The following is a 25,680-nucleotide window of genomic DNA, read 5'->3' as shown; positions in this document are numbered from 1 at the left end:
CCAGACCTGAACCCAATCGAGATGGTTTGGCCTGAGCTGGACTGCAGAGTGAAGGCAAAAGGGCCAACAAGTGCTAAGCATCTCTGGGAACTCCTTCAAGACTGTTGGAAAACCATTTCCGGTGACTACTTCTTGAAGCTCATCAAGAGAATGCCAAGAGTGTGCAAAGCAGTAATCAAAGCAAAATGTGGCTACTTTGAAGAACCTAGAATATAAGACATATTTTCAGTTCTTTCACACTTTTTTAAGTATTTCATTCCACATGTTTTAATTCATAATGTTGATGCCTTCAATGTGAATCTACAATTTTCAGAGTCCTGAAAATAAAGAAAACTCTTTGAATGAGAATGTGTGTGCAAACTTTTGGTCTGTACGGTAAGTCATTTAATATTTGTTTTATTCAGATCAAAAGAAAATATACAAGAACATATCAGAATTACCTTAATCTGCTGCCTCCTTAACATAGCAAGCTCCCTCATGTCTCGAAAGGGTTGTAACAAGTACTGATAAAATTCTGTAGTGGCTTCTACAACTCCATTATAAGCTTCGTCCTCCATCTGATACAGCTCCAGGAGATCAATCATGTTTTCTGTGGCTTTATGCTTTTCCAACAGCTAAAAAAGGGGAAAAAAGAAGAATTTTAGAGCATAACATGAAGGCTTACAGGACCAGAATCATCAAAGGTGTTAGGATAGTATTCTCGCTGGTGCCAAAAGCTTTAAGACAGTAAATAATTTTGGCACAAATTGAGGCTGCGCTAAAATTTTGACACCTTTACCGCTCTCACGCGTTTTCTGACCACCACATGACAAAGTGAGAGGAGCTGGGGTGTAATAGGGGCATCGCAAACACCGCTCATCAAATTCATGACAAGTGGTGGCATTCGCTAGGTCACAAATCTAATTCCTGCAGCGACTGGAGTAAGATTCGTGGAGAGGTGCACGCCACTCATCCGACACTCGCAATTCATGACTCTTCATGAAAATGGATAGACCTCGTCAGGAAGGGAATATGGGTGAGAGCACACAACAAATGTACCATAGTTTATGGCGCAGTGGTAAGTATTAAAACAGAAAAGTATTCCAGTCCCCATCTACAATACAAATTTATGCAGAGGCACACCGCAACAAAAGGACGCACCAAATTCATTAAAGTGACACACGTCCTATAATGTATTTGCCACATCCTACTCCATTACAAATTTCATCAAGATTGGCGTACAATGCACAGAATTGGCCCCAATTATTCCTCACTTCTCCTCCCCGATTCTTCTCTCGTTTTGCATTTTGCTGGGATCCTAGTCAATATTTGTAGCATGAGGTGGTACCTGAAGCCCAGGTAGCTCTGCACATTCACACATGCTGTCTCAAGAAGGTTTGCTGCGTCTCCCAGCACAGTCTCAAGGGCATGAAACCAGGACAAAGGAAGATACTGGAAGAGCAGCAGGACCGGTATCTGCTCCTTTGAAGACGCACTACCAGAGCCCTACAAAAAGACTTCTAACCAAACTGTCAGAAAAGACTTCATGGAGGTGCCAAGAGAGCCCAGCATCCTATAGTGAGACCGATGCCCACATGTCAGCATCATACAGCTTGGGTGGCAGAAAACACCAGATAAGGCAGATCCACCGGTAACGCCCCATTTCTTCACAGTTGTGACCGCATTCACTGTTCACGTGAAAGAGACTGGACGTAGCGTGGCCAGCCAACATGTTTCGCCGTGGGTCAGTGATGGTCAGGGGAACCAAACTCTGGAGGGCTGCAAATACCTCCAAGTGATAGCCAACTGCACCCCGACTACTGTGAAGTTACTCTGGTGCAGTGGGTCCTGGGCTCCTGCTGGTGTAGGACGATGCCCAGTCTCATGTGTCCAGAATACTTATGCATTTTATGGATGATGAAGGTATTGATGCCACAAACTGACTCATGTTCCCCTAACCTGAATCCAATTGAGAATCTCTGTGACAATATGGATCAGAGCATCCAACACATCCAAGTAGCACCATAGATGATCTCAGAATATCAGCCCCAGCTGTCTGCTTTATATTATCTTGGAATCAAAATTTGGGGGAGGGGGGGGGGGGGGGGGGGGGAGACCACACACCATTTTTTAAAATGATTTAATTTTTTTTTTCTTTTAAAAAGCCGTATTTTGATAGAGGGCCAAGATAACGCACAGCTTGGGGCTGCAGCCTTCAGCTGTATGCTGTATCTGCACTGAGTATGAAAAAACAGGGGACCTCATGCCATTTTTTCTAATTATTATTTTTACACTACACTTCGGGGACTCAAACAGATACTGTGAGGGTAACCAATTAAAGACGCCGACACGTCTGACTGCAACCATAGATTAAGTCACAGAGGGTGGGTGGGGGAAGCAGTGCATATTCATAAGGTTTAATGAGCGGACCCAGAAGTAGTTGACAGCTGTGTAGAAACTTAATAAGTATAATTGTCCCACTTTAATCTCTTTTTCTAAAAATTATTCTTAACCATGTGGCTGAACCCGAACCGTAACACGGAGTTCCCTGAGCGGTCTGTGTTCGGGGTCCGTGCACGAACACTGGGAGTCCGGTTTGGACCCTGTACTTCAGTTTTGGGTGCGTCCATCAGTAATTTATTAACAAAGAATCCTATCGTATTTATAGATTGACAACTACAGTATCAGAAGAACTTAACAGTAAAAGCGGACATTTTTATATGTATTTTCATATAGGAGGAATATTAATTTTTTATTGTTTGTAATTATTTTTGTTTACAGATTTTTACATTTGTGAACTATAGTTCACACCTGTACATTGTACTGTGATTAATTCATTTGATTATGGGCTATACAAGTCTTTATCTTGCTAATTTGTTTGAGCACCTGACGAAGGGGAGGGAATGTCTCAGAAACGTGTTGAGCAATAAGGAGTTTTACCTTCATGTTTCTGCAGCGCCCGGATACCAACAGACGGCTTTTATATTTTTTTCTATGGTGCAGAGGTGAGCGTCCTAGGATTTTACAACGCTCGCTCCAGCACTGAAGACAGGACCTAAGGGTACTTTCACACTTGCGTTTATTTCCTTCCGTTACAATCCACCCTTTTGGAAAACAGCGGAATCCGTTAACGGATTCCACTGTTTCCCATAGACTTGTATGTGTGACGGATTGTACCAAAAGGACCTGCGTTGCTTCCGCTGGGCGACGCTCCGTTGCTTCCGCCCAGCGGGAGGAACGCAGCATGTAACGTTATTTTGAGCAGCGGAATCCTCTGGATTTCACTGCGCATGCTTTTTTTTAATCAAACTTTATTTTGGCTCGCGGTGGCCGGATGTTCAGCCGACTGCCCGGCCATCGGCAAGCGACAGCGCTCAGCTGAGCGACCGGCCGCCAGAATGCCCGGCCGCCGGCAAGTCACAGCGCTCAGCTGAGCGCCCGCCCGCCCGCCGGCATGCCCGGGCGCCGGCAAGTGACAGCGCTCAGCTGAGCGCCCGCCCGCTGACATGCCCGGCCGCAGGCATGCCCGGCCGCCGGCAAGTGACAGCGCTCAGCTGATCACCCGGCGGTCGGCTGCAGGGAGCGATCAGCTGATCACCCGGCAGCCGGCAAGTGACAGCGCTCAGCTGCACGGAGCGATCAGCTGATCACCCAGCGGTCGGCTGCAGGGAGCGATTAGCTGATCACCCGGCGGCCGGCTACTGGGAGCGATCAGCTGATCACCCGGCGGCCGGCTACTGGGAGCGATCAGCTGATCACCCGGCGGCCGGCTGCAGGGAGCGATCAGCTGATCGTTCACAATAGTCTGCCGCTGGTAAAACTGTAAAAAAAACAAAAAAAAAAAAAACAAAACGAATTGCGTTGTTTTGCAGCATCCGTTGTGCCACTATATGCAACACATCCGTTGCATCCGTTACACAACGCAATGCAACGGATACCGTTCAACGCAAGTGTGAAACTAGCCTAAGAGTGATGAGCCGGACGTTGCCTAGTTTATATCAGCCCGCAGCATAGACTTTGGGAGATCGAAACTGCAGGTCATCAGCAAAAATACGTAATGTAGAAATATAATTATTACTCTGCACCATAATCATTTTCTTGTGAATCTGGAGGGACAATTTTTACATATCACACAGAAGTAGTACATTTTGCATTCAGATCACTTAACAGCTCTGTTTGTCTTTAAGGGTATGTGCACACGATCAGGACTCACTGCGTCCTGACCTGCGGGTCCACGAGCCTCCTCCGCAGGAGACTGCAGCTGCTCGTACCCACGATCAGGGTTCAGTGCGCTGCGGTCTCTCGCTTGTGTTCTCCCTACGGAGGACGCATGCAAATCCACAGCAAACAATTGACATACTGCAGTTTGGAAAGACACACCGTAGTTCAGGATTTGCTGCGGAAAAAACAAGCACAATGGGCAGGAGATTTCTAGAAATCCATCCACTATGCTTGTACTGTACAACACAGCGAAAACACACTATATCCCATAAACTACAAAAACTTATTGGAGGGCATGCAGCCTAAGACCCTAAATACCAGAATTAATTTCTCAGGGCCCATTACAGGGGTAGAAAACTAGAATTAGTCCACCACTTATCTATGTCTATGTGAGAACTTATACAGCTGACACCTAGCTACAAAAGCCAGGTTGAAAGAAAAAAAACACAGATGCTGTGGTCAATAGCAACCGCAGCCCCTCATCATCCCCGTCCCCCAACACAATTGCCGGTTTGGTAATGGGATATCAAGTACATGAGGTGCAAAATGGCACAAATCAGAAATCTTACTGCTAGTTAGGTCCTGTGGCTATACAAAGACAGACATAATACACTGCCATACCTGAGTATTGTAGTGTAATATATGAAAGATCAAGCTCTCATAGGTGGGACCAACAAAGGTGATATAAAAAAATAAGTTGCATGAAATTCAATGTGGTACCAATGATAACTCATCTCGCCAAAAGCAGCAGAGCTAGTCAATAGGATAGCTGGAAAAGACTGAAAATGGCTTAAGGACACATTGTGCAAACCAAATCAACAGAATCACATGGATCTCAGAATTGGAGATTAAGAAATATACAAAAAAAATGAAAACACACACATATAAGATACACACAGTGTCAGCAACAGCACTACCAATGCCACCAATTAGTCACAAACATGACTTGGCAACATACCATATGTCCTTCGTGCTATTGTAAAGGGGGACTTTGCTTCCCACGCTAACTCGTCCACTCATCTATCCCAATAGGCTGACTATGAGCGAAGCAGACCCCGCGGCCAGTTCCCACATCAAACCTTTCGGTACCACCACTTGCCATTTTAATGGGCCACCGAGATGCCTGCAGTGGGTCACATAATAGCACACACCCCACCCAACTTATCCAAGCTCCCGATACTCTCCTGGCACTCTGCCATACACAATATGCAGTAAAGAGCAAACTTATTAATTTTTTAGATAATATACAAAAAATACAGTGCTTAAAAAGTTTGCAAAAGATAATAATAATAATAATAATAATAATAATAAACCGATACATAAAGGCAAAAACAGCATAGCATAAAAGGGATAAAATATGGAGACGTCCTGCAAATTGGTCTGTGAGAGCTTCCGACGGAAGAGAAAGCCGCAGGAAATATGGACAGATCTGCAATTCTCACTGCTTCACCTTGGGTCTGACACGGATATTCAGTAGACCCCTCTCCTATCCCACTGCTAAGGTAAGAGGGGGACTCTTAGTCAATCCTAATCTAATTTTAGCCCTTATATGTGCTGTTGGTCATATTTTCGGCAACAAAAGGTGAAAGAATTCTTAAAAAGTTAATTTATTTCAGTAATTCAATACAAAAAGGGAAATGCATATATTATATAGTCATTACACACAGAGGGATCTATTTCAAGTGTTTATGTTGTTGATTATGGCTTACAGACAATGAAAACCCAAAAGTCATTATCACAGAAAATTAGAATAATTACCACAAAACACCTGCAAAGGCTTCCTACGCGTTTAATATGGTCCCTTAGTCTGGTTCAGTAGGCTACACAATTATGGGGAAGACTGCTGACTTCACAGATGTCCAGAAGGCAGTGATTGACACACTCCACAAGGAGGGTAAGCCACAAAAGGTCATTGCTAATGAACCTGGCTGTTCACAGAGTGCTGTATCAAAGCATATTAATGGAAGGTTGAGCGGAAGGAAAAAGTGTGGTAGAAAAAGGTGCACAAGCAACCGGGATAACTGCAGCCTTGAAAATATTAAGAAAATGCCATTCAAAACTTTGGGGGGAGAGTCACAAGGAGTGGACTGCTGCTGGAGTCAGTGCTTCAAGAGCCACCACACACAGACGTATCCAGGACATGGGCCACAACTGTTGCATTCCTTGTGTAAAGCCACTCATGACCAATAGACAACACCAGAAGAGCCTTACCTGGGCCAAGGAGAGAAAGAACTGGACTGTTGCTCAGGGGTCTAAGTTATTGTTTTCAGATGAAAGTAAATTATGCATTTCATTTGGAAATCGCGGTCCCAAAGTCTGGAGGAAGAGTGGAGAGGCCACAATCCAAGCTGCTTGAGGTTGAGTGTGAAGTTTCCACAATCAGTGATGGTTTGGGGAGCCATGTCATCTGCTGGTGTAGGTCCACTGTGTTTTATCAAGACCAAAGTCAGCGCAGCCGTCTACCAGGAAATTTTAGAGCTCTTCATGCTTCCCTCTGCCAACAAGCTTTTTGGAGATGGAAATTTCATTTTCCAGCAGGACATGGCACCTGTCCACACTGCCAAAAGTACCAATAGGTTTAATAACCACAGTATCACTGTGCTCGATTGGACAGCAAACTCGCCTGACCTAAACCCCATAGAAAATCTATGGGGTATTGTCAAGAGGAAAATGAGACACCAGACCCAACAATGCAGAGGAGTTGAAGGCTGCCATCAAAGCAACCTGGGCTTCCATAACACCTCAGCAGTGCCACAGGCTGATCGCCTCCATGCCACGCCACATTGATGCAGTAATTCATGAAAAAGGAGCCCCGACCAAGTATTCAGGGCATCTACTGTACAGACTTTTCAGTAGGCGCCAACATTTCTGAGTTTATAAATCATTTTTTCAGTTGGTCTTATATAATATTCTAATTTTCTGAGATAATGACTTTTGGGTTTTCATTGACGGTCAGCCATAATCATCAACATTAACAGAAATAAACACCTGAAATACATCCCTCTGTGTGTAATGACTCTATATAATATAAAGGAATAGATCCCTCTGTGTGTAATGACTCTATATAATATATAGAAATAGATCCCTCTGTGTGTAATGACTCTATATAATATATAGAAATAGATCCCTCTGTGTGTAATGACTCTATATAATATATAGGAATAGATCCCTCTGTGTGTAATGACTCTATATAATATATAGAAATAGATCAGTCTGTGTGTAATGACTATATAATAAGTTTCCTTTTTTGTTTTGAATTACTGAAATAAATGAACTTTTTGATGATATTATAATTTTCTGAGATACACTTTTATAAGAAGGGAAAAAAAATTGGAGGAAACACTGTAGGAAGAACAGTCATAATGGCAACAAAAGGTGAAAGAATTGACACCCCTGTGTTCAACACCTACAGTATATACCAGCAGAGGCATACAGGGACACATCTGCAGCCCCAAATGGTTCTCCAATATTGACAGCTACCTGTTAACTATGCGGTATACATACTCCATTCCTGCTCTTCATCAGATAACCTGCTGCAATTACCTGTGCACAGCAGGGGGGGGTGCAGGCAGAGATCACACGCCCCCAGCCTTGGGTCTATATACCTCATAACTCCATTTGTGACACACATCATAAAAGGCTAAAACTGGATATTTCAGCAATGCGTTAAATTAGATACTCTGCTTACTACTGCCTTGTCATATATAGAAACACATTTCATCAGATTTTTCAAAATCAAATTTTCTTTGTCACCCATGGCAACCATTCACAACTTTCACAATGTTCAAAAGCAGCTCCATGACTGGCCGCCAACAATGACCATGTTACAGTGTGACAACATAAATCTGCCATGATGGCCTTTGGTGGGCTACATTTCCTCTGTGGGATGCTCAGCTGCTCCCTGACAGTGCTTCATCTCTACTACAGATGCCTTGGTGCGGTGTCTTCCCCCGCTCTCTCCAGGGGCATAGACAGAAATCATAGAGCCGCACAAGAAAACTTACTAATTTACCAATTTTTTTTTTATATTCGGTTAATGTTCACCATGATTTTGTAAGGGATATTTACCAGTGGAGCAGTTAATACTGATGCAGCATGTGATTGAGCCAATGCCGCTCCTCTGCAACATGGAACAGATTTATTAGCAGGGTGCACACCCTGTTGATGAATCTGGCCTCAGCTAAAAACATTGGGTCGGACCTTTTCCAAAGCTTTTCTTTTGTAGAACTTTGAAGCCACGCCAATTTTACTTGTATGCTGTAAAAAGCAGAGCAAATATTTTATTAATACAATGTTCAGCTCGAACACTATATTTTTAAATACATTAATACCAGATTTCTGGTGTAAATACAATGCAGAATCTCCCCTATAAAGCCCAAAATCTATGCCCTGTTTCACACAGTACACTAGGTGGAGCTTGTTTTCTTTGTTTTCTTTTTTGCAGCCTCTGACAGGTTTTCCTCCAGGATTGCCTTGTATTTAGCTCCATCCATCTTTTCATCATCTCTGACTAACCTTCCTGTCCCAGCTGAAGAAAAGCATTCCCACACAGCATAATGCTGCCACCATGTTTGACAGTGGGGATGTTTTCAGGAGGATGTGCAGGGTTTGTTTTACACCACACAAAGCATTTAGTATGTAACCCAAAAAGTTCTACTTTCGTCTCATCTGACCAGATCACCTTCCATATGCTTACTTAGGCCCCTATATAGCTTTTTGCAAACTGCATATGGTACTTCTTATGGCTTGCTTTTCTTCTTTTAACTATTCTATATAGACCAGATTTGTAAACAAATAGTTGTTGTGTATACAGATTCTCTCACTTGAACTGTGGATCACTGCAGCTCCTTCAAAGTGACCATGGGCCTCTTGGCTTCATCTTTAATTAGTGCTCTCTGTGCTTGGGATGTCAGTTTAGGTGGACGGCCATGTCTTGGTAGGTTTGCAGCTGTGCCACTCACCTACCATTTTTGGATGATGGATTGAATTTAAGATATTAAGAGCTTGGGCAATATTTTTTTTTCTTTTTTTTTTAAATAACCTAACCCAGCTTCACTCTTCAATTTATCCCTGACCTGTCTGGTGTGTTCCTTTGTTTTCACAATGTGGTTTGATCCTTTATGTTGTCAAACAAACCCCTGAGCCCTTCACAGAAAAGCTGTAGCTATACTGAAAATAAAGTACATGCAGGTGCACTCAATTTACTAATTAGGTGATTTCTGGAGGCAATCGGTCGCTCGGGAATAGGGGTAGCTGGAACTGCAGCCGCACCGGAGGAAAGTTTAGGTTTATTTATTTTTATAGGGACGAACAAGGGGAATGAGAAGGGATTGTCCAAGCAATGGACAACCCCTTTAAAATTTTACAGAAGTAGTCTTCCCAAGAAATATTGCATTCTGTAGAAATAAATTTGTGTATAATATATATATATATATATATAATTGCCTTATTCTGTCTGTCTGTCTGTCATGCTCCAAAATTGTGTCCTTCCGGTGACATTGTGTCCTTACGGTGACACAAAGCCATGGCCCCACCCCCCCCACACGGATTGGCCGCTCGCCCAGGCTGCGCCCCCACACGGATTGGCCAGCCGCTCGCCCAGGCACCACCCCCCCCCACAGATTGGCCTCTCGCCCCGGCACCCTGCAGGCATTGGCAACTCGCCCACGCTACGCCACGCCCCCCTCACGCAATGCACGCTAGCTCTGGCCCCGTCCACCCCCCCCGCGCATTCACCGAACTGACACGGTCACGGAACTACGACTCCCAGGTGAGTACTGTTCTCCCCCCCCCCCCCTAACGGGAGCCCACATCAGCGTACGCCGCCGACACTGACCCTCGCATTGCTGGCCTTGCCGCCGTATGCTGGTGTGGGCTCCCGTGCGAGCGGGGGACGGGATACGTTGGTAACCATGGTTACCAGCTCATCAAGGTCCTGCAGCGGCGGAAGATCCTCACGCACACACACACACACACATACACACACATCAGATCACACTCACTCTCACAAACACCTCACACACACCTCACACACACATCGCATCCACACACTCACAGCATCCGGCGATATCGCTTGCTTCTCGGCCTCGATACTGTGCTGTGACCTTCCAGGACCTGACGGAGGATCACATGGCCAGAAGCATGTGGTATCTCCGGATGTTGTGAGTGAGCGCGTATGTGCAATATCGTCAGTGTCTGTGTGTGTGAGTGTATGCCATCGGGTGTGTGTGAGTGTATGCCATCGGGTGTGTGAGTGTCGGCAGAGGAGCACGGCGTGCTGGAGGAGGCTGGGAGCAGAGAGGCTGATCTTGGGGAAGGCTGGGAGGGGGAGGCTGATGCTGAGGGAGGCTGGGAGGAAGGAGGCTGGGAGGAGAGAGGCTGATCCAGGGGAAGGCTGGGAAGGGGAGGCTGATGCTGAGGGAGGCTGGAAGGAGAGAGGCTGATGCTGGGGGAGGTTGGAAGGAGAGAGGCTGAGGCTGGGGACAGAGAGGAGAGGCTGATGCTGGGATGAGAGAGGCTGATGCTGTGAGGAGAGAGGCTGATGCTGGGGGAGGCTGGGAGGGGGAGGCTGGGAGGAGAGAGGCTGATCCTGGGGAAGGCTGGGAGAGGGAGGCTGATGCTGAGGGAAGCTGGAAGGAGAGAGGCTGATGCTGGGGGAGGCTGGAAGGAGAGAGGCTGATGCTGGGGGAAGGCTGATGCTGAGGGAGGCTGGGAGGGGAAAGCTGATGCTGGGGAAGGCTGGGAGGACGGAGGCTGGGAGGAGAGAGGCTGATCCTGGGGAAGGCTGGGAGAGGGAGGCTGATGCTGAGGGAAGCTGGAAGGAGAGAGGCTGATGCTGGGGGAGGCTGGAAGGAGAGAGGCTGATGCTGGGGGAGGCTGATGCTGGGAGGAGAGAGGCTGGGAGGAGAGAGGCTGATGCTGTGGAAGGCTGGAAGGAGAGAGGCTGATGCTGGGGACAGAGAGGAGAGGCTGATGCTGGGATGAGAGAGGCTGATGCTGTGAGGAGAGAGGCTGATGCTGGGGGAGGCTGGGAGGGGGAGGCTGATGCTGGGGGAGGCTGGGACGAGGGAGGCTGATGCTGGGGGAGGCTGGAAGGAGAGAGGCTGATGCTGGTGGAGGCTGATGCTTAGGGAGGCTGATGCTGGGGGAGACTGGGAGGGGAAGGCTGATGCTGAGGGAGGCTGGGAGGGGGAGGCTGGGAGGAAGGAGGCTGGGAGGAGAGAGGCTGATCCTGGAGAAGGCTGGGAAGGGGAGGCTGATGCTGAGGGAGGCTGGAAGGAGAGAGGCTGATGCTGGGGGAGGCTGGAAGGAGAGAGGCTGAGGCTGGGAGGAGAGAGGCTGATGCTGGGGAAGGCTGATGCTGAGGGAGGCTGGGAGGGGAAAGCTGATGCTGGGGAAGGCTGGGAGGACGGAGGCTGGGAGGAGAGAGGCTGATCCTGGGGAAGGCTGGGAGAGGGAGGCTGATGCTGGGGGAGGCTGGAAGGAGAGAGGCTGATGCTGGGGGAGGCTGATGCTGGGGGAGGCTGTGATGCTGGGGGAGGCTGGGAGGGGGAGGCTGATGCTGGGGGAGGCTGGGACGAGGGAGGCTGGGAGGAGAGAGGCTGATGCTGGGGGAGGCTGATGCTGGGGGAGGCTGGAAGGAGAGAGGCTGATGCTGGTGGAGGCTGATGCTTGGGGAGGCTGATGCTGGGGGAGACTGGGAGGGGGAGGCTGGGAGGAGAGAGGCTGATGCTGGGGGAGGCTGATGCTGGGGGAGGCTGGAAGGAGAGAGGCTGATGCTGGTGGAGGCTGATGCTTGGGGAGGCTGATGCTGGGGGAGACTGGGAGGGGGAGGCTGGGAGGAGAGAGGCTGATCCTGGGGAAGGCTGGGAAGGGGAGGCTGATGCTGAGGGAGGCTGGAAGGAGAGAGGCTGATGCTGGGGGAGGCTGGAAGGAGAGAGGCTGATGCTGGGGGAGGCTGGAAGGAGAGAGGCTGAGGCTGGGAGGGGAAAGCTGATGCTGGGGAAAGCTGGGAGGACGGAGGCTGGGAGGAGAGAGGCTGATCCTGGGGAAGGCTGGGAGAGAGAGGCTGATGCTGAGGGAAGCTGGAAGGAGAGAGGCTGATGCTGGGGGAGGCTGGAAGGAGAGAGGCTGATGCTGGGAGGAGAGAGGCTGGGAGGAGAGAGGCTGGGAGGAGAGAGGCTGGGAGGAGAGAGGCTGGGAGGAGAGAGGCTGGGAGGAGAGAGGCTGGGAGGAGAGAGGCTGGGAGGAGAGAGGCTGGGAGGAGAGAGGCTGGGAGGAGAGAGGCTGGGAGGAGAGAGGCTGGGAGGAGAGAGGCTGGGAGGAGAGAGGCTGGGAGGAGAGAGGCTGGGAGGAGAGAGGCTGGGAGGAGAGAGGCTGGGAGGAGAGAGGCTGGGAGGAGAGAGGCTGATGCTGGGGACAGAGAGGAGAGGCTGATGCTGGGATGAGAGAGGCTGATGCTGTGAGGAGAGAGGCTGATGCTGGGGGAGGCTGGGAGGGGGAGGCTGATGCTGGGGGAGGCTGGAAGGAGAGAGGCTGATGCTGGGGGAGGCTGGAAGGAGAGAGGCTGATGCTGGGGACAGAGAGGCTGATGCTGGGGACAGAGAGGCTGATGCTGGGGACAGAGAGGCTGATGCTGGGGACAGAGAGGCTGATGCTGGGGACAGAGAGGCTGATGCTGGGGACAGAGAGGCTGATGCTGGGGACAGAGAGGCTGATGCTGGGGACAGAGAGGCTGATGCTGGGGACAGAGAGGCTGATGCTGGGGACAGAGAGGCTGATGCTGGGGACAGAGAGGCTGATGCTGGGGACAGAGAGGCTGATGCTGCGGGGAGAGAGGCTGATGCTGCGGGGAGAGAGGCTAATGCTGCGGGCAGAGAGGCTGATGCTGCGGGCAGAGAGGCTGATGCTGCGGGTAGAGAGGCTGATGCTGGCGCAGCATGGCGGATGGAGCACGTTTGGGAGTGCGCAGCATGGGAGATGGAGCACGATGGGGGGTGCGCAGCATAGGGGATGGAGCACGATGGGGAGTGCGCTGCATGGGGGATGGAGCACGATGGGGAGTGCGGAGTATGGCGGATGGAGCACGTTTGGGAGTGCGCAGCATGGCGGATGGAGCACGTTTGGGAGTGCGCAGCATGGGGGATGGAGCACGTTTGGGAGTGCGCAGCATGGGGGATGGAGCACGAAAGGGAGTGCGCAGCATGGCGGATGGAGCACGATGGGGAGTGCGCTGCATGGCGGATGGAGCACGTTTGGGAGTGCGCAGGATGGGAGATGGAGCACGATGGGGGGTGCGCAGCATAGGGGATGGAGCACGATGGGGAGTGCGCTGCATGGGGGGATGGAGCACGATGGGAAGTGCACACCTCCCCCCAACACACACACACGTGCGCGCACTGCACAACACACCACACACACACACTGGGAACCACAAACAACTGCCCTACACAGACACCCACACACAGACAACGCTGCACACACAAATATACGCACATACCGCACAACACACACATTGCACAAAACATACCTCCCCCCAAAACACACCACACACACAAACCGCGCAACACACACACAACGCTACAGACACACAGCGCTCCACAAACAACGCAACACACAAACAACACTGCTCTCACCCCCCGCCACACCCAGAACATGTACAGCGCCCTACACAAACACTTGGTAACTACACACAACAACATATATATATATATATCTATAACAAAAATCATACATGAACTACACAATACGTAAATTCTAGAATACCCGATGCGTAGAATCGGGCCACCTTCTAGTATAATATATATATATATATATATATATATATATATATATATATATATATATATATATATACAGTTAGGTCCAGAAATATTTGGACAGTGACACAATTTTCGCGAGTTGGGCTCTGCATGCCACCACATTGGATTTGAAATGAAACCTCTACAACAGAATTCAAGTGCAGATTGTAACGTTTAATTTGAAGGTTTGAACAAAAATATCTGATAGAAATTGAAGGAATTGTACACATTTCTTTACAAACACTCCACATATTAGGAGGTCAAAAGTAATTGGACAAATAAACCAAACCCAAAAAAAATATTTTTATTTTCAATATTTTGTTGCGAATCCTTTGGAGGCAATCACTGCCTTAAGTCTGGAACCCATGGACATCACCAAACACTGGGTTTCCTCCTTCTTAATGCTTTGCCAGGCCTTTACAGCCGCAGCCTTCAGGTCTTGCTTGTTTGTGGGTCTTTCCGTCTTAAGTCTGGATTTGAGCAAGTGAAATGCATGCTCAATTGGGTTAAGATCTGGTGATTGACTTGGCCATTGCAGAATGTTTCACTTTTTTGCACTCATGAACTCCTGGGTAGCTTTGGCTGTATGCTTGGGGTCATTGTCCATCTGTACTATGAAGCGCCGTCCGATCAACTTTGCGGCATTTGGCTGAATCTGGGCTGAAAGTATATCCCGGTACACTTCAGAATTCATCCGGCTACTCTTGTCTGCTGTTATGTCATCAATAAACACAAGTGACCCAGTGCCATTGAAAGCCATGCATGCCCATGCCATCACGTTGCCTCCACCATGTTTTAGAGGATGTGGTGTGCCTTGGATCATCTGCCGTTCCCTTTCTTCTCCAAACGTTTTTCTTCCCATCATTCTGGTACAGGTTGATCTTTGTCTCATCTGTCCATAGAATACTTTTCCAGAACTGAGCTGGCTTCATGAGGTGTTTTTCAGCAAATTTAACTCTGGCCTGTCTATTTTTGGAATTGATGAATGGTTTGCATCTAGATGTGAACCCTTTGTATTTACTTTCATGGAGTCTTCTCTTTACTGTTGACTTAGAGACAGATACACCTACTTCACTGAGAGTGTTCTGGACTTCAGTTGATGTTGTGAACGGGTTCTTCTTCACCAAAGAAAGTATGCGGCGATCATCCACCACTGTTGTCATCCGTAGACGCCCAGGCCTTTTTGAGTTCCCAAGCTCACCAGTCAATTCCTTTTTTCTCAGAATGTACCCGACTGTTGATTTTGCTACTCCAAGCATGTCTGCTATCTCTCTGATGGATTTTTTCTTTTTTTTCAGCCTCAGGATGTTCTGCTTCACCTCAATTGAGAGTTCCTTAGACCGCATGTTGTCTGGTCACAGCAACAGCTTCCAAATGCAAAACCACACACCTGTAATCAACCCCAGACCTTTTAACTACTTCACTGATTACAGGTTAACGGGGGAGACGCCTTCAGAGTTAATTGCAGCCCTTAGGCTATGTGCGCACTGGGAAATGAAATTTCCTTGCGTAAATTCCGCAGGCTCTCAAAGATCTTATCACCTGCGGAAAAAATCCGCATCAAATCCGCACCCAAATCCGCATGCGGATTGTCGCGTTTTGTTGCGGAATTGGTGCGGTTTTTCCGCAAGCTGTTCCCTGCGTGATTTTTACATTAGATTAGGGAAAACCCGCAGCTACCTGCGGAAAAGAAGTGACATGCACTTGTTTTTGCTGCGGGATTTCCGCAGCAAAACATGCAGCTGTCAAATTCTGCCTAGTGCGCACAGGATTTTTTTTCTCCATAGGATTTGCTGGTGATTCACTGCAGAGATGTTATGAACATTTTCTGCAGCGAAACATGCAGCAAATCCGCGGAAAATCCGGTAAGTGCGCACATAGCCTTAGAGTCCCTTGTCCAATTACTTTTGGTCCCTTTAAAAAGAGGAGGCTATGCATTACAGAGCTATGATTCCTAAACCCTTTCTCCGATTTGGATGTGAAAACTCTCATTTTGCAGCTGGGAGTGTGCACTTTCAGCCCATATTATATATAGAATTGTATTTCTGAACATGTTTTTGTAAACAGCTAAAATAACAAAACTTGTGTCACTGTCCAAATATTTCTGGACCTAACTGTAACATATATATATATATATATATATATATTGTGACGGTGTGGGCCCCGAGTGTATGGGGGCCACACGTCAGGTAGCGTCAGCAACACACGTACAGTCTCTTTATAACAATTCCAGCAGTTTATTTAAAATACTCCCAACATAAACTGCTCTTGTACATAAACGATCCACGTACCATGGCTTCCAGTCCATTACAAGTCCATAGTGGAAGTTTAACCACTTTCCCCACTCTCTGGCACCTGCCAGCAGACACCTCTAGCTGAGGTTCCTTCTCAGCCCCCAGGGCCCTCTGCAGACCACTGGGTCTGTGTCTCCTCCAGGAGAGGTTCGGCCCTACAGCCCTGGCCTGGCTGCACTCACCTCAGTCTCGACTCAGACCCAATTTCAGAGCCCTGTGCCCAGCCTCCACACAGGTTGCTCCATCCAGAGCTCTCTGCTCTCACTCCTCAGAACTCACACTGCCAGTCTCCTAAATCAAGCTGGACACACCCACAGGTGGAGGTCTGTGATTCTCAGACCTGCACAGCACACTGGGATTATTAAAGGGAACCTGACCCTTATATGCAGCAAGAAGCATTTGTGGAACTACAAGTCCAATAGCAACCTCTTCCGTTTAACTATCGCAGGTACCTTCTCCACTGTGACATATAGCGACCGTTTACCACATTGGTGGTCGCTGCCTCACAAATATATATTATATATATATATATATACACACACACACACAGATACACAAACACTCTGTTTTGCACCCTGAAAATGAAATGAGCCACAAGTATAAGTGGCCTGAACAACAGGAAGTCTAAGATTAGAGGTACATGGAGACTTTTTGTAACACAGTCCAAAACAATATATTTAATTGTATGCAATCTGGTGGACTACAGCCCTTACGACATCAATCAGTAACACTACAGAAAGTCCAGGAATATACAGCGATGGCCTATCCTTGGGCTCAGCAGAATGAATGTTATCCAGACAACAGCTCCTCTGTATATGTCTGTCCCTGCGGCTCATTAAAGAGCACAGGGCTGATGCAGAACCCGGAGCCTCCGGATTCTGAGCAAGGGCAGGACTCTGCCAAACACACTTTGATGTTCTATCCTAAACACAGGCGATCTAAGCATAATATGAGAAACCCCCTAAATTATTTTGTTGGCTCTCAAAACATGACTTATGTGAAACAGCAAATAGAACGGACATTCACTTTTGTGTCCTCTAAGCATAAAGTCTAGGGAAGAAAAACCCTCCTAAGTAGTCTATTTATCAAGGCAATGTAGAACAAAAGTCAGAGCTGAACTGTATGTGAAAACCGCCACTGAGCACTGGGTGATTATTGTGAAGTGTACTGAGGATCCCACATTTCCTGTACATCGGCCAATGTAACCAAGCTGCAGATAACGTGAAGAAAAAAACAAAACGATCGGTCGTCAGGTGAAACGATTTTTTAGGTTCACAAAAAAAAAAAAAAAATAAATAAATAAATAAATAACTTCTCTTAGCACATCCTCCGGTGTAACCATGACATGTGCTGCTGAGAACAATAACAGCCTCTGTGCACAAAACAATCTACTAATCTGTCACAAAGATTTTAACAAACTTCACAGACTGTCATGGCGGCATCAGGTTCTCTTCAGATTACAGATTCTGATAATTCTTCCTTGGTGGGAGAGGGGACATCAAAATAGATCTTGTCAGGAGAAGGGCCAGGAACAGGACTCAGATGTCTCCACCATTAGGAGTATCCCTGAGGTTAGGGACAGCTTAGGGGCCCCTAGTGTAAGGGACAGCCAAGGGGTCCCTGTCCCACGTTATCCAACAATCACATCGTGACATTCGCTGTCAGCATCGGAGCACGGTCGTCCTGTCTAAACAGACTATTAACCGCTGATAGACAATGTGTATTGATTGGCGGTCAGTTAACAACCACAGGTTGTCTAATGTAAAAAGATGGAAAATCTTGTCAGGAGAGTAGCATACCGTAACCAGACAACATCTGATGGAAGTGACTATAGCAAACTGAGATAATCTGATCACAAAATATGTACAAACTGAAGAGTGAGACAACATGGCATAAGTGTGAGATCAGCTCATTAATGCAGGGGAGGCTCAGCACGATAAATGTGCCATTGATATGAATGCAGAGACATGCCAACTTGCTAACAGAATATGCAAATGGAGAACAATTGTGTTACAGTCATTGCAGCGTGCAGTAATCAGTGACAGTGCCGCTCTGTTCTGAGTGCACCATGTTACCCTCACATGGCAAGTCACACGCAGCACGAAACGCCCGATGCTGGGAGTGGACGAGCGCACACCTGCACACACGCTTCCTCAGAGCTAGGGAGGGATGAACTTTCTTTGGAAACTACTGGACACGATCACTCATTCTGGGGACACGATGCCCTGTTATACCCATGAATGATGAGCAGGGCTGGAGATCTGCAATCAAAGGCCCCACAACTACTCAGGTGTCTCCAAATCTCAATAGTTTTACTCGCATTTTAGCAACTGTGTCTGTTCAAAGAACATTAAGCTGATGAATTAACGTTACATTGTGCCAGGCTCACAAGTCTTTTTCTCGGAAATCTGCCTTTGTATTTCCTAATTGATTTACTGAGCAGTGGTATTAGAGCCTCGGATCCCAGGGGAGGAGGAGAGAGGACACACTGGGATTATAGGAAACTACACTCATCACTGCATTGTTAGGCCGGATTCACACTTGCGAGTGACTCATGTGAAATACGCGCAAGTCTCGCATGGTATCACCCGGCACGGCCTGCTACTCTCGGTGCAAGAGCGCCTCAGCTGCATAGAAATACATGCAGCCGACTGGAGAGTGATGCAATGCGAGACTTGTGCGTATTACTCGTGAGTCACTCACAAGTGTGACTTCAATCTTAGCAGGAACCTGTCACCAGGTTATTCCTGCAGCCACCACCAGTGAACCCCAATATATTACATTCTAGAACACTGTATATAAGAGCCCAGACCGCTCTGTATAATATAAAAAACACCTTTTATTATACTCACCTTTGGGGTGGTCCAATGGGCGTCACTTGTCTTGATCTGGCCCCTCCTCTCTGCTTGGGATCGCCGTCCTCTTTCCGTTTCGTGTGGATAAGACGTCCTACGTCATCCACACAGTGTCCTCCATTGCGATCCTACACACTTCTTCACTTTGCTGTGTCTGCAGCAGGGCAGAGAGAAGTGCACTTGCACAGGAGCACAATGGAGGGAAAGAGGACGGCGACCGCAAGCAGAGAGGAGGCGACGGAACAAAATCAAGACCGCCCCACAGGAAAGTATAATAAAAGGTCTATGTAGGGCCTCCTTCACCCATCTGTGCAAAACACAAACATTTATTGTACGGTCCATGGTGAAGGTGCATATGTGTGTGCTCTGTGTGTGCTGACCCTGTGCTATCTGGACAGCATGAGCTGGTATACTTACCTGTCTCCAGCGCTGCTCTTACTTCCGGGTTCACCGTGAGTGCAGTGAATATGCATGAGCATAATGAGCGGACCCGGAAGCAACAGCAGAGACAGAGACAGCAGCGCCGGAAACAGGCAAGTATAAAAATTCTTTATTTTTATATGACGTGTTTCCTCCGGTACGTGTCACACTGGTGTCACCAATGCTGCCGCCAGAAAACGGACATGTCGCCATGTCGAGCACATGAACAGCCACACGGACTGTGTGAAAACACGGATGTGTGATCATGCCCATTGATTTTAAGGGGTCTACTAGAGTCCGTGACTACCAGAGACATGGATGTGTGAAGGAGTCCTTATACAGACTGGATTGGAAACTTATATACTCTGTTCTAGAATGCTGTATATAAGAGTTTATGGGTTCTGGCCACAGTTTATATGGGAAATACCTGGTGACAGGTTCCATTTAAAGTCACATTAGGCCCTGTCATTCGGTAACTACCTCCAGTGAACAAAAGAAATACAGAACAAATAAAACACAACCAGACGGAAGATTTAAAGCTGGTTTCATGTACAATGGGGGGAGGGGGGTGTTAAAAAACAAAAACAACAAAACTCTCTCATGCAATTTTAAGGGAACTAACAAGCAGGATTTTCATATATAAAGCCAGTGCTATACTGGTGCTAGGATGCTGAAAGGAAGCAGAGCTTTTTTGAAAGATTGGACGTTTTATTTCAGAAATTCCAGGAATGCACTGCTATTTGATTGACAGGTATGTGTGTGATGGGTCTGGCTATCTATACCAACCCCATTTTGCCTGCCTGTACTTCATCCCCCTGTTGCCATCAGAGACGTTAATGCTGGCGCAGGCAGACAGACAGAGGTGGGAATAGATAGCAAGACCCGACCTGCATATTCCCGCCTCTGTTGCACATGTCAAATAGCAGTGCATTGCTGGAACTTTACTTGCACACATCTCTGAAATAAGGGTATGTGCGTTCTATTCCACAGCGTTTAAGTCACTGCATGTGCGTTTCAAAATGCAGCCGAAAAGCTGCACTTTGAATGCATTGTGAATGCAGAATTCATGCGTTCTGGATGCTTGCTCTGCCATCGACAGAGTGGGAAAAGCATCCAAAACGCACAAAACAAGTGACATGTTCCTTTTTAGAACACAGCGTTTTGACAAAAAATTTCAGCATGCAAAACGCAACGTGCGGATGGAATGTGCACAATCTTCATAGATTGTGCTGGGGACGCAGGACGCATGCTTTTACGCTGCGGTGCAATACGCAGTGCAAAAGCATGCACAACGCACACGTGTGCATACAGCCTTAGGCTGTGTTCACACACTGCGTTTTTTACCTGCGTTTTTGCTGCAGAAATTTCTTGAGAAATTCTTGTAACCTTTCTGCAGACATTCCCCAGCCAAACCTATGGCAAAAAAAAAAAGTTAGCTGTGCGCACACTGCGTTTTTTTCTTAAGAAAATTCTTTCAGTAGATTTTCTTAAGAAAAAGAATGAGCATGTCACTTCTTTTCTGCAGCTAACTGCGTTAGTTACCATAGATAATGGCACAATAACCCAGGGAGCAACCAGCGGTAAAAGCGCACCAAAAATGCACCAAATCGCGGTAAAACGCAGGTGCGCTAATCCTTCACTCAAGAAATTTTCTTCAGAAAAATCCTTTTTCTAGTGTGCACATAGCCTAAAACATCCAATCTCTGAACTATAGCTAAGCTTACACTCAGCACCCTAGCACCAGTATGGCACTGGCTTTACTTTATATATCCAGCAGGAAAGAGAATTACAAACCCTTCCTATATATTGCCCGTGACTTTTGGATCTGACATAAAAAACTGGAGTGAGGCTTTTCAAAAATGCTATGTGCGCAAAACCAGCCAAAAGCACAGATTTGTAAAGTTCTCCTATTGAAGTCTATTGACAACTTCTTCAGACGGTGATGCTGCGGACCCGGTTTAATGTCTATCCCTGCACTGAGGGACACCTTCATCGACAACTTCCGACACTCCCTACGTGTCTCCTATCAAGGCTCCAGCCTACACTACAAATGTCTGCACCGTTTCTGCATCCGCAAATGCAGCTTAAAAACACCATTTTTTGCATGCATTTTTCAATTTAATTAAATAGATGAAAAACGCTGCAAAGATGCTGTAAGAATTGACATGCTGAAGATTGATTTCTGCACCAAACCTGAGCGCAATACTCAATGTATGCACCAGACTTCAGGATTTTCATGGACTTTGCTGGCATCAAGATTCACTTGCAAATTCAGATGGTCAAAAACTCTTAAGGCCCCGTCACACTAAGCAACATCGCTAGCAACATCGCTGGTAACGAACAACTTTTGTGACATTGCTAGCGATGTTGCTGTGTGTGACATCCAGCAACAACCTGGCCCCTGCTGTGAGGTCGTTGGTTGTTGCTGAATGTCCTGGGCCATTTTTTAGTTGTTGCTGTCCCGCTGTGAAGCACAGATCGCTGTGTGTGACAGCGAGACAGCAACAACTAAATGTGCAGGCAGCAGGAGCCGGCTTCTGCCGAGGCTGGTAACCAATGTAAACATCGGGTAACCAAGAAGCCCTGTCCTTGGTTACCCGATATTTACCTTTGATACCAGCCTCCTCCGCTCTCACTGCCTGTGCTGCCGGCTCCTGCTCTGTGCACATGTAGCTGCAGGACACATCAGGTAATTAACCCGATGTGTGCTGTAACTAGGAGAGCAAGGAGCCAGCACTAAGCAGTGTGCGCTGCTCCCTGCTCTGTGCACATTTAGCTGCAGCACACATCGGGTTAATTAACCTGATGTGTGCTGTAACTAGGAGACTGGGGGCTGGTCACTGGTTGCTGGTGAGCTCACCAGCAACTCGTGTAGCCACGCTCCAGCGATCCCTGCCAGGTCAGGTTGCTGGTGGGATCGCTGGAGCGTCGCAGTGTGACAGCTCACCAGCAACCTCCTAGCAACTTACCAGCGATCCCTATCGTTGTTGGGATCGCTGGTAAGTTGCTTAGTGTGACTGGACCTTTAACTTGTCTTCACTTTCAGGACAAAAATGCTATAAGATCATGCAAGTAGCGGGGACACATGTGACTGCAGCAACCCTATACGACAGGTTCTGAAAATCTGCAGAATGCCCAATTCTGATGGGAAAGGAGCACAGAATTGATGCAGGTTTTCTGTTGATTTCAGTGGGAAATCAGAAAAATAAAGTAGGATCTGTGTTGTGGATATTGCAGAGCATGAGCCGTATGATCTGCAGGTGAGGGATACTAGCCTAAAATAAGACCCCTGTAGTGATGATAATCCCCAGCGGGCGCTGGCACAGGATATAGACACATTACCATTCCGACAATCACTGCAGCCTGTAACTGACTGCAGCAGTCAGGTGACGTTAGTGGCGCATCATTGGATGTTTTACTGATAACGCACTGTTTTAAATCACTTGACCACTGCAGCCAATCACAAGCCGCACCAGCTGGTGGAATGGGGAGGTCGCCACCTCCTGTGCAGGCACAGACCAAGGATCCAGACGGCTGCCAGGAGGGGAGTCATAATGAGTTCATTTATTTTCAACAAAACCAGTCCTCGGGCGAGGATTCACGTTGTGTGACATCAGCACATCATACCTGGAGACCAGGATCAGGGACACCCGGGGTAGTAATGAAGCGCGGCCACGGGGCGGCATAGGGATGCTGAGGACACAGGGCAGCATAGGGATGCTGAGGACACAGCTCTACACTTCTTGGGACACATTTGTTTGTACACATTTCCGTTAGGACACCTATGGAAATTAGGTGTGATCATCCCTCTAGCCTCCTCACCTGGAGAACCTCCCCTCACACACCTCAATCGTATAAGCCTCCCCCTTACTAACGTGAAGCCCATTCTCCTCATCACACCTGCAGCAGAGGATCTGGCTCTTCCCCTGGAGCAGACCCTCTTCCTCACCCCCTCTTCAGGGCAGCTCCTTATCTAGCTCTTTCCCTGGAGGAGCCCCCTCCTGCTCACCCCAGCTTAGCAGCCCTGCCCCGGTCTCCATGGTGATGCTGCTCCTCCTCAGCATACCACGTGCAGCCTCCACCTCTCTCGCCCCGGTCTGCATAGTGACCATCTTTTTGCCTATGCAGCCTCCACCAAGTCCACTATAATCCCTCTTCTCGTCTCCATGGTGACCGCTGCTCTTTGCCCACTGTAGCCCCTACCCCGGTCTCCACGGTGACTGCCGCTCTCCCCGTGCAGCCTCCGCCGGTCCCACTGTAGGTCCTCCCCCAGTCTCCATAGTGCCCGCCTCTCTGCCAGTGCAGCCTCCGCCGGGCCCGCTGTAACTCATCCCCCCAGTCTCCATGGTGACCGCCGCTCTCCCCGTGCAGCCTCCGCCGGGCCAGGTGTAGCCCCTCCCTCTCCCCGGTCTCCATGGTGACTGCCGCTCTCCCCATGCAGCCTCCGCCCGGCCGGCTGTAGCCCCTCCCTCTCCCCGGTCTCCATGGTGACCGCCGCTCTCCCGTGCAGCCTCCGCCGGGCCGGGTGTAGCCCCTCCCTCTCCCTGGTCTCCATGGTGACCGCCGCTCTCCCGTGCAGCCTCCGCCGGGTCGGGTGTAGCCCCTCCCTCTCCCCGGTCTCCATGGTGACCGCCGCTCTCCCGTGCAGCCTCCGCCGGGCCCGCTGTAGCCCCTCCCTCTCCCCGGTCTCCATGGTGACCGCCGCTCTCCCGTGCAGCCTCCGCCGGGCCGGCTGTAGCCCCTCCCTCTCCCCGGTCTCCATGGTGACCGCCGCTCTCCCGTGCAGCCTCCGCCGGGCCGGCTGTAGCCCCTCCCTCTCCCCGGTCTCCATGGTGACCGCCGCTCACCTCGTGCAGCCTCCGCCGCGCCCGCTGCAGCGCCTCTTCGTAGCCCTTGTGCCGCAGCTCGCTCAGGCTCTCGTAGTACTCCTCCGGGTCGTCGCTCTCCGTGAACAGCACCTGGGACAGGATCTTCCAGCCGCAGGTGTCCAGGCCGTGGCCCAGGTACTGCTGCAGGCGGCCGCACAGCTCCTCCACCTGCTCCTCGCTGAGCTCCGGTTGCCCGAACAGCACGGACCACATGCCGGACGGCTCCTCGGGGAAGGCGGGCAGGCAGGGCTCCAGCTCGGCGCTGACGGAGCACAGCTGCTGGTGCACGGCCCGCAGGTCCTGGAAGGAGAAGAGTCCGGCCCAGCTGCAGTCCTCGTCCTCCGGCTCCCGGGCCGGGCTCCCCCCCGGGGTCGCGTCCCTCCTCCCCGGGCTGCCTCCCGGCTCTTCCCTCCGGCCGGGGCTGCCGCCTTTGTCCGCGCTCCGCTGCCGCTGCGCAGTCCGGTTGTGACAGGTGATGGCGAACCTGCCCTCCACCTCATTCCAGGCCACGATGAACACGAACTTGTGCCGCTCCTTCTCCTCGAATACATTGGGCCGCACGGCGACCCAGTCCGCCTCCAGCGTGTCCTCCAGCGAGAACGACGCCATCTCCGGCCCTCGCCTGTGTACGTGCGCGGCGCTGCGGCGGATGGATCCGTGCGAGTGTCTGCGGCCGGATCTCTCTACACTTGTGCCCTATTGTTGTTGTTATCAGCGGCCGGCGGTCATGTGACCAGGTGCCTTGCTGACGGTCACCGGGCAGCGGCCCCGTTCTCCTTCCGCCGTGGCCCGTCTTGTCTCCGGCATGACCTCCTCGCCTGTCACCCGCATCACGTATTCGCCCACAGACCGGACCGCGCGTTGTTGTCGCCGCTGCCTCCTCCTCTCCCCTCAGCGACCTCCCCTTCTCAGGACGATGGAGAGACAACAAAGCTGTCAGGCCGGTGCTGACGTCACGACCTGCGAAGAAGGAACGTAAACATGCGCACGTGTCCCGTGTCCTGACGCGCATGCTCACAGCGGCCGCCTGCTGGTCACGTGACTAGATAAGCTCCTCCCGCCTCAGTGCGGCTGGCCAGCGTGGGCAGCTTGTGTGCAGTCTACTGCTCTCTGTAATCACCCGGAGGGCTGGTCTGGACAGTTCTCTAGTGGAGTCTTATCTTCTTCTATGATCTCTGCTATATCTGTAGATATGAGAAGCGCTGGATACAGGGACATCAGAAAGTGCAGCTTCCCATATCCC

General features: G+C 49.2%; 1 protein-coding gene across 1 annotated transcript in view; it reads right to left on the bottom strand.

Moving 5' to 3' along the window:
- JMY (junction mediating and regulatory protein, p53 cofactor) overlaps nucleotides 1-25,392 on the bottom strand; it is a 146,901-nt gene extending 121,509 nt beyond the window's left edge. The window contains exons 1-2 of the mRNA XM_075325719.1: nucleotides 24,417-25,392; nucleotides 441-614 (exon numbers count right to left, since the gene is read on the bottom strand). Of these exons, the coding sequence (XP_075181834.1) occupies nucleotides 441-614; nucleotides 24,417-25,046 (804 nt within the window). The 5' untranslated portion in view covers nucleotides 25,047-25,392. The remainder of the gene's footprint in view (nucleotides 1-440; nucleotides 615-24,416) is intronic.
- Between the last annotated feature and the right edge of the window lie 288 nt (nucleotides 25,393-25,680).

The sequence above is a fragment of the Anomaloglossus baeobatrachus genome, chromosome 1, assembly GCF_048569485.1.
Source record: "Anomaloglossus baeobatrachus isolate aAnoBae1 chromosome 1, aAnoBae1.hap1, whole genome shotgun sequence".
Taxonomy (NCBI): domain Eukaryota; kingdom Metazoa; phylum Chordata; class Amphibia; order Anura; family Aromobatidae; genus Anomaloglossus; species Anomaloglossus baeobatrachus.
The sequence above is the reverse complement of the archived record's forward strand: the minus strand, read 5'-3'. Positions and strand labels throughout refer to the sequence as shown.